This window comes from Gracilinanus agilis, chromosome 2 (assembly GCF_016433145.1).
Source record: "Gracilinanus agilis isolate LMUSP501 chromosome 2, AgileGrace, whole genome shotgun sequence".
Taxonomy (NCBI): domain Eukaryota; kingdom Metazoa; phylum Chordata; class Mammalia; order Didelphimorphia; family Didelphidae; genus Gracilinanus; species Gracilinanus agilis.
Window position 1 is genome coordinate 349,302,049 of NC_058131.1, and position 9,910 is coordinate 349,311,958.

The window sequence follows — 9,910 nt, forward strand, 5'->3', positions numbered from 1 at the left end:
GGATACAAATAACCTGGGGCAAGCCACTTCATCTTTCAATGCCCATTTTCCTCCACTATAAAAAGAAGGGGTTCTGTGATATAACCTTGGAAGTCACTCTCATCCTATAATCTGGGGTGGAATTATACAGTGTGGCCCTCAGTTTGTGTTTAAATGAGGGGGTTGGACCAGGTGACCTCCAAGGTCCCAGAAAGCTCTAAATTGATGGTTTGAAAAGAAGAGTGGCTTCTCCCTCCTCCTCCCTGCAAGGGTGATTAAGAAATCTGAGGCTGGTCTGTCACCTTCCAAAGGCCTGCTGGGCCCTGCTCTGGGAGGATGAACAACTTTTAAAAACTGAGACCTTTGAAGTTGGAAATCAATGCATAGGGGCTGGAGGTGGGCCGCTTGGAGGATCACAAAGCACTGGCCTTGGTTCCTGGGGTATCCAGGGTTTGTCTGATTACCTTCAAGAACGGAATCACAAAGGGACGAAGAGGAAAGTTGGTGGCCTCTTGCAGCTTACAATGGAATTCTTCAATGGTCACCGTGGAGTTCTGAAAAGAGGAAGGAAAGAGTTGGAAGGGGACACTCAGAACCCCCCACCCCCAAACCAAACAAGCTCCTTTTGTCCATTCTCCTTTGTCCACTGCTGCTGGGCCACATCGCAGGATTCTAAGACCACGCAGCTGCCTCAAAGGTCCTGTCAGACAGTGCTGCCCCTTGACACTTTAGGAGGCAAGAATTCCATGCCTGAACAGAGACTTGTCACTGCAGGATCATCTCTACTGCCAGAGGGGATGAGCGGATACCAGAGTCGCTGACAACTCACCACCCTCCACCCCCGCCCCTTGCCCCAGAGGCAGTCCCCAAACAAGGCCACCGGGACACTTGGGTGGCCAGTGCTAAGCAGTATTCTCACGGTGGATTTCAAAATGGGCTTTTCCCAGACACTCAGAGGAAAAGAGAGGGGGTGAAGAGGAGGAGGAGGAGGAGGAGGAGGAGGAAGAGGAGGAGGAAGAGGAGGAGGAGGAGGAAGAGGAGAGGAGGCAAAGGGAAAAACATAGCAAAGCATTCCTTCTCATACCACAGGTTTGAATGAAACACTCGGAAGGCCAATCTTATTTCCTTCATTTCTCGAGCATACAATTCAGCCCAAAGGATAGAGAAGCAAGAGAAACATATTGTCTCCTCCCTTTTTTTCTGAATGTCAGGCAAAAGGTTTGACTTCAAAGCTTTCCAATAACAAAGTGGGGAAAGGCCTATCCATTTCAGTAGGGTTACATCTTCCTATTTTCCTTGCTTTCCCTTGGGAAAGGGAATGCTCTCCCCAAATCTAACTTCACTCTTTAGATAACTGGTTGATTGCAGAAGGCACTCAAGTTGCAGGGAGAATCAGAGATAAACATTTGTTTAAATTCAAGATGGACAGGGAAGGTGAGTAAAATCAGTGGCTGCTGATCCCAAATGTGAGTCTTTTGCTACTGGAAAACGGAAGAGAAAAGATTGTTCATTCACTTACTTCAGCAGCATGAAGGAAAAGGATTAATTAAGAGTACTGAGAATCAAGAAAACTCCTGGCTCTGAGCTTGCTAGCTTGAAGGACCTTGGGCAAGTTTCCTCATTTGTAAAATGAAGGGATTAGACTAGATGGCCTTTAAGATCCCATCCAGCCTAAATTTAGGATTCTATGATCCTAAGCCATAGTATGTGCCTCCCAGGACAGGGCAAGTACTTGGCCAATTGTAAATCATAAAAAAATCTGTCCAGCTGAGCAACATCTGGATATGCTAAGTGAGAGAGATGCCCGATTCATTAGCCTGAAGTCTGAGGTTCAAGCCTCTTCCTAGGTTATCTGAGAAACTTTAGGTAAAAAGGATAATATCACACTCACATAATACTTAAAACTTTCCAAGGAGCTTTAAGCACATTAGCTCATCACATTCTTCTTCACTCAGGATTTCTCATTGCTATCTTCTAAGCCTCCAATGTACTCTTTCCTCACTCCTGCCTCTGAGAACTCCAAGTTTCCATCAATACTTTACCCTTCGTACTACAGTCTAATCCCCTTTTCGCTTGCTAGCGTCTTCATCCCCCTCAAATTATCTTTTCTCTATTTGGCCAATGCAAAACATGACAAAATACACATATACACGTATGTGAATGTTCTGTCTCCCCCGATGGAATGTAAACTTCTGGAAGGTGTGACACTGGGCATTTTTTTGGTAAAGCATCATTTTTACTACTCTTTTGCCTTGGAACCTATACACAGCATTGATTCTAAGATGGAAGGTAATTTAAAAAAATTTATTTTTTAAATAAAAATGCTTATTGATTGAAATCAGTTGGTTTTCATATAACCCCAAGGCAGGAAATGAAAGTATCATCATCCTCATTTTATAGATGAGGAAAAAGAGGTTCAGAGAGATTAAGTGACTCTCCCCTCACTAGCAGCTGTCATCACACAGCTAGGAAATGTCAGAGGATGGATTGGAGCTCTCCCTCTGCTGTTCTTTCTGCAGTATTGTGCTGCATCTCTAAGAATCCATTTGAAAAGGAAGAGATTTTTTTTTTCCCCCTGGTGCTCTGGATAGAGGTGTGTAGTCTCCCATCTCAGAGACTTAGAACCATACTTTGCAAGCATTTATGAGGAAAATGTTTAAGTGGGGAGGGCTAGCACCAAAAGGATGTGTGACATCAAAGCCCTTCTCCCACCAGGGTCAGCACTAGCACCTCATCAGCTTTTGTGGAACAGTCGATGACTTATGAATGCTGGGAAACCAGTACTGACTCATCTGAAAGCAATAGCAGCAAAATGGAGGGCTAACTGATCAGTGGATACTAGGAACTCCATTGTGCTCTGAAAGGACCCAAATATGAACGTGGCAGCTACAGAAATAATGTGTGCCGGGTAGCTAAGTAAGCACTGTGGATAGGGCGGCAGGCCTGGAGTTGAGAAGACCTCGCCTCAAATCCAGCCAAAGTACTTCCTAGCTGTGTTACCCTTGGCAGGTCACTTAACTCCAACTGCCTAGTCTTTACCACTCTTCTACCTTAGAACTGATATTTAATATCAATTCCAAGATGGAAGGTAAGGGTTAAAAAAAAAAAACCCAAAAAACTGTGTGCTCGCTGATTCTGAGGGAATTGCCTCCTGAGGGGTGCTGAGTGGTAGGAGCCCCTTGGAGCTGTTCACTGATACTAAGAAGCTTGTAATTTGGAAAATTAGTGTTTTGAAAATTAAACCTGCTGCTCCGTTTTCTCCTCTCTTGTTTGGAAACAATGTCATAGGCATATGACCTAGGAAATAAAAACCTTGGCCTGATTCTGCCGAATGTCAGTCTATTGGGACACAGTAAAGGAGGCAGAAGAAAAGAGCCCTCAGCAGGTTCATCAAAACTGAAAGAATGCCTGACAAGAAAAATACAATTTGAGGAAAGAGCCTAGTAATTCTTTGATTAGCACTCTCACCATGAATTCAATCCAAACCAGCAAGCATTTAATAATGTACCATCAGTCAGTCATCATGTGAGTTCTGGGGATAGGAAGAGGAAACTGAATAGTCCTTGCCCTCAAGGAGTTTACATTCCATACGAGTGTTAGAGAATGGGGCACACACGTACTAAGAGAACCCAATGACCCCCGTCTATTGGCACTCTCAAGTTTCTGTCATTCTGGGGCAGAAAAAAAGGGAGTTTCAGACAAAGGGATGGAGAGGCAGGCACCGTGGCTGCTGAGGATGGGGATGATTGTTAGACTTACAACCAAAGCCAGGACGAGGGTCCGAACTTTCTCTCCAATCTCAGGGGAAATGTCGTTACCAAATTGCTGGAGGGTCGTTAGAAAGCGTTTCAGTTTACTGAGCTGTCGGGCCCCGCAAGTGGCAGGAAGCTGCTGGTTGGTGAGCGTCGAGGACGAGGATGGTGCTGGACCATTGCTGAACCTCTGTGGTGGGGATGGGGCACCATTCAAGGTGGGCGGCGAATGGTTAAGCCCATTGGATACTGAACAGGGACAAAAACAGAGAACCTTCCATAAGGGACTGGCCCACAGGATTCGAGAACTCCAAGGCCAATCAGGCTACTAACACCTTCTGCCTTTGAGGCCCGGGATGCTGCTGCTCCAAAGAGCCGACCCCTCGGATGAGGAGAGTCAAGATTCCTCCCCCGGCCCCTGCTCCAAATCTTGGCAGACTTGAAGGATGGACCCATTCTAAGGAAATGTGAGATTTAATAGAGATAAACGCGAAACCCTACATTCAAAGCCAAGAAATTAACCTCCAAAGATGTGGGAGGCTTGCCTAGATAAGAGTTCATGTGAAAAAGATATTAATTTAACGAATCAACAAAGTGACACAGCAGAATCAACAACAACAAAAGAAGGAGAGAGAGAGAGAGAGAGAGAGAGAGAGAGAGAGAGAGTGTGTGTGTGTGTGTGTGTGTGTGTGTGTGTGTGTGTGTACATATACACATCATCTATAATACTGTGAAGGCAAGAAGATCCAGGTTTAAGCTCTGCCTCTGACAAATACTGGCTGTAGGCACCTCACCCAAACACCGTCTCAGGGTTCTAGGAGACTCTCTAAGACTCTAAGTTGAAAAGAAGGCACTGATGTACCCTTGGGAGAGGGAGTCTCCTCTCTGGACAGTTTCCTGTATCAATGAAAAGTCCAGTCTCTATGTCAGTCTGTTTCTAATACTGGGAAACTAGATGTTTGGATATAATTAATTTGCTTCTTACTAATTAAAATTTCAAATCCTGATACCCTTCCCTTATACTACAAGGGGATTCTACATGCCTTTCAGGATAATTTTCCAGTTGAACATACCGCAAAATCAGTTTGATGCTGGAAATGGTCTGAGAGGGAGGCTGGGCCATTGAGAGAGGCAGCCTAAGTCTTTCACTAAAGCAAATGACATCCTCTATGTCGAGAATGCCTTCCCTCCTTTCCCAACCCTTTCCTTTTGTTAACATTCTATTCATCCTTCAAGGCCTTGCTCAAATGCCAACTTCTTCAAGTAGCCTTCTATTATCCCCAACGTCTTTCCACTCTTGTCCCCGAGTTAATAATCTCTCCTCTGCCTTTTTGTTGTTTGGTTGTTTTTGATTCTTCCTGACCCAGTGGACCATAACGCACCAGCACTGTCCATGAGGTTTTCATGGCAAAGATCCTGGAGTGGCTTGTCATTTCCTTCTCTAGTGGATTCAGGCAAATTGAGGTTAAATGACTTGCCCAGGGTCACACACATGGCTAGTGCCTGAGGTCAAATTTTAATTCAGACCATTCTGACTGCATGGTGCTCTAGCCACTGAGCCACCTAGCTATTTCTCTCCCCTCCAACAAGCTCTTATTCCATCTTATTCATAGCTTTCATGTTTAGGTTTTATTATAGTGAAAAGAATAATGGATTTGAAACCAGAGAACACGGGATCAAATCTAGCTGTGTGACTCTGGCATCTCATTTACTCCTCTGGCCTCGTTTCTTCTCCAATAAAATGGGAATTGGTCTAGAGAGCCTCCAAATTGCTTTTCAGCTCCAAATCTGTGATCCTATGTCTGTTGTCCAGGGGTAAGGCTATGGCTCATCAACCAGTAGGTTGTAGGGGGATGATTATTTTGGCCACGACCACTCTCAAAGATCACCTAGTGAGGGACTGACAAGAAGAGCTGAGGTGGACATTGTTTGTTGAATGAAAATGGCCAATGGAAATGAAGCCCAGGCTCATCTAGAAAAGATGTAAGATTTGCAACAAGTGTATTCTATCTAGTTGAATTGAATATTTTTAAATAAAAATTTTAAATGGACATCTTTACATTGAAATGTCTTATCTTATGTAACAAAAATAAAATATTCATGGAAAGAAGAAAGGAAATGAAGCCCTCACTTCTCTCTCCCTTTCTATGTTCTGTTTTTACTGCCTATGTTTCCACTGAAAGGTTGGCTGTCTTTGGAACCCTGCTCTCCACTCAAGGAATCCCATAAACACCCTCCCACCACCATCACCACATCACTGCCCCCTCTTCCCAACTCACTGCTCGTCTTCCCACAGGCCTTAGCTTTAAAGGATGTCTCTTTGGCAGCCAACTTAATAAAAGCTTATTATGGTCCAGTCTTTTCCCAAATAAAACATACCCACCCCCAAGTGGCCAAACATGGAGATAAAAATGGAAGATATTTATGCAGGCATCTGCAGTCTGGCCTGGCCTCTGAAGTCTAAATACCAGGAAATGTTTATCAGGTAATTAAGGTCTGCTTCATTTCAAGATATACAGCCCTGTTTAGACCAGAAGCCACAAGTCAGTGACTGGTTTTGCTCAGCACTCTCCAGTGGCCTCATCCACCTGGGGCCAAAATCAATGGCTATCTGACTTCAAGGGATCAGTATCTGTCAAAGAAAATGGGCCCTCGGGCTAAATGCTGGCACTGAAAACCTCTGGAGCTCTTCCTCACTAATCTTTGCCTCCAAGAGAGCCAACTTGGTGTTCAGTGTGGATGGAACTCTGGATCTGAAGGCCAGCCTGTACATCTTTGGGTCACTCATTTTACCTCTGTTTGCCTCAGTTTCTTCTGTACCACTAACCATAGCTAACATTTAGATATACCAGGCACTGTGCTAAATGTTTTATAATTATTATCTAATTAGAAGTCCATAATAACCCTGTGAGAGAGGTGCTATGATGATGCCCATTAACAAATGAGGAAATTGAGATAAAAGGAGGTTAAGTGACTTGTCCAGGGTCACATAGCAAGTAAGTGTCAGAGGCCCGATTTAAATTCAGATCTTCCTGACTCCAGGACTCGTGCTCTTACCCACTTTGCAACTTAGAGGATTAATTATCCACCCAAGATCCTTCTGGCTCTAAATCTATGATCCTGAGACATTTCTGCCAAGAGAACATGAGTTAGTGGGTTGATGTCCATGTAATTAGCACAGGGTTGCCTTCCTGTTAAAAGCTCTTAGAGTAGGCCCTCCTATTACCAGTGTAGTCCTAGTTATTCTCTGCCAGCAAAGTCCTTTCTGGAATTCCTGCTTAGAGGCCCAGAAATTATAGTAAACCAACCTGGAGTGACATGTAGTATTTTCCCTCTAATACTGGTGACTTTTTTTTCCCCACCCGAAGACACAAAAGTAGCACTCAATAGAATTTAAATGTGATATTTGAGGGATAGAGCTACTGGGTAAGGGAGACTGGAGGGCAGAACAGGGAAGCAAAGGAGGGCAACATCAACGGCATGGAACAGTGTGTGAGGAACTCCCCCAGATGCTACTTTTGGATTTTGGTCATCAGGCAAGCATTCTGTACAAGGAATGGAAATTCCTGGGCTAAAGTAGATGCGTCACCAGTCACTCAATAATCCCCCCCCCCCCCCGCCACCCAACCCTTATCTTCTGTCTTAGAATCAATACAAAATATTGGTTCAAAAGTAGATGGGCAATAAAGGCTAGGTTGGGGCTAAGTGACTTGCCCAGGGTCACATAGCTAAGGAATGTTCGAGGATAGGTTTGAACCCAGAATTTCCCATCTCCAAGCCTGGCTCTCTATTTACTGAACCCCTTAATTACACAACCTATAATTATTTATTAAGCATTGAAGATGTCCCAGGCATTGTGTATTCAGGCTTTCCCATTCCACAAAGAGACGCTTTTTCATATCCTCACATGACAAACAAAGCTAGCTTAACCAGCAATTGGTGAGTCAAAATACTGGTTTTGGAAATCACCCTAAAATTCCAATAACATTAGGAAGGGAATATCTGGAGGCCTAAACATTTTGAAAATCTTAGAGAATCTTTTCAATTGGCCATTTCAGCTCCACTCAAAAGAACCACAAAGTTCCCTAGGCAAAAAAGACCACATGGGAAAACCAAACAGAGCATCCAGTTCAGATATACCCAGGATTATGTAAGGCCTGAGAGACAGCATTATGGATCATGTTAGCCTCTAAATCAAGAAGACGCAAGTTCAAATTACACCTGAGACACCTACCAACTGAGTGACTTGAGAAAAGTCACTGAACATCTCAGTGGTAGGCCTTATGAACTTATTTAAAAAAAATTTCTGACAACCGTATTTCAATGTAATTGGTTTCCTATACATTTAAAAACATTACTCTGAGAAGGAGTCTACTGACTTCATCAGACTCTCAAAGGGCAGTCATAAAAAACTCCTGCCCTAAGAGTATGATGTTCCCCCGCCAAGATGCCAGTGACCCTTATAGCAATGAGAGCAGAGGTCTTGTTCCTGTCCTTCTCTTCTCTCCTGGGTTCAGAAGGAGCCTGACAAGAGGTAAGAAATGGAAATGCCAGGCAGTGAGTGTTCTTGGTGTTGCCCCGCCATCCCTTGGTTCCCAATGTTGCACTCAACCAAGAGAGGCAAGTTCCAAAACCAAGCCAGGCAATCTCACATGCTGTAGGGGTGAAGGTGCCCGGTCGGGGGACACCAGGGTTGATGGGAGGCCGTGGAGGCATGTTAGGAGGTGATCTTGACTGTAATTTCACATCCAAGGGGGATCCAGGCATCGTAAGCAATCTCTTCTCACCAGCAACTGTGAAAAAGAAAGAGAGGTATGGATGTCAACAGGTGGGCTAACAGGTGAAACATTTTCTTAGACGTATTATAGTATAAAGTATAATATACATAATTTACATATTATGCAGAGATATTATACAAACATACAGGTGAGACATATTATACTTATTAGAGACAGCTGTGGGAAAGATGAAAATTTGTCTCAATCAAAGGCTGAGCCATGAGAGGCTAACCAATCCAATACTCTCCTTTTTTTTCCTTTTTTTTTTTTCATGAGAAAACTGAGGCTCCGAGAGGGAAAAGAACTTCCCCAGAGTTTGCAACAGAGGAGGGACTAGAACTCAGGTCTTCTGGATCTCAGACCTACAGTGTTCTCCCTTTGCCAACGATATTGGAACTTGACTGTAATGTTCTCTAGAGGGCTAGCTAGAAAGCTTCATTGATATTTCATTCATTCCTGATAAGCCTTCAACTGATAAAAGGTCTCATTTCTCAAATATGTAAAAAAATTAAGTAAAATTTGTAAAACTATAAGTCATTTCCCAATTTGACAAATGGTCAAAGGACATGAATAGGCAGTTTTCAGATGAAGAAATCAAAACTATCAATAAGCACATGAAAAAGTGTTCTAAATCTCTTATTATTAGAGAAACGCAAATCAAAATAACTCTGCGGTACCACCTCACACCTAGCAGATTGGCCAATATGACAGTAAAGGAAAATAATAAATGTTGGAGGGGATGTGCAAAATTGGGACACTAATGCATTGCTGGTGGAGTTGTGAAGTGATTCATCCATTGTGCAGGGAAATTTGGAAAAGCCACTTGACAAATTTAGACCTCACGGCATCTGCAAATGCTACAAATCAGAGCTTGGTTAATTGTTTTAGCGATAGTTAGACTTAAGAAAGAGATGAGGAAAATATTAAGAATGCAAATTCAACTTAAGAGTATGTTTTGGATAGCAAACATTTCTTCCTGGGTAAAGGGCAGCTGGTGGCACCATTTTATAGGAAAGAAAGCAACTTGAAGTGAGATATGAGTGGGGCCACTTCGAGAAATCCAGCATTCACATAACACACATAAAACTCTCTCTCTCTCTCTCTCTCTCTCTCTCCCCCCTTAGCTCCCCAAATCCATCACACTTACGCACATGTACACACACAGGCACACCCCATAAGCCTCCCAGAATGCAATGAGAATAGGATACCATCGGATTGCTGGAGAATACTCCTTATCTCGGAGCTCATTTATAAACTTAAATGAACTGTCCAGACTAAGCAGAAGTCACATCTCCCTCTGGGGTGATTTATAGCAGCTGCCTGAAACCACCACAGGTCCAGACGTTTGAAGATTGCAGGAGGGAAAGCTGGATAGGCTTAACCTGACTGTGGTGGAATTTG

At 43.6% G+C, this 9,910-nt stretch overlaps 1 protein-coding gene across 1 annotated transcript in view; it reads right to left on the bottom strand.

Moving 5' to 3' along the window:
- The window catches only part of CBFA2T2 (CBFA2/RUNX1 partner transcriptional co-repressor 2), a 37,513-nt gene extending 29,000 nt beyond the window's left edge, over positions 1-8,513 (bottom strand). Inside the window, exons 1-3 of the mRNA XM_044661603.1 lie at positions 8,384-8,513; positions 3,739-3,980; positions 444-533 (exon numbers count right to left, since the gene is read on the bottom strand). Coding sequence (XP_044517538.1) covers positions 444-533; positions 3,739-3,980; positions 8,384-8,498 — 447 coding nt within the window. The 5' untranslated portion in view covers positions 8,499-8,513. The remainder of the gene's footprint in view (positions 1-443; positions 534-3,738; positions 3,981-8,383) is intronic.
- Positions 8,514-9,910: the final 1,397 nt, after the last annotated feature.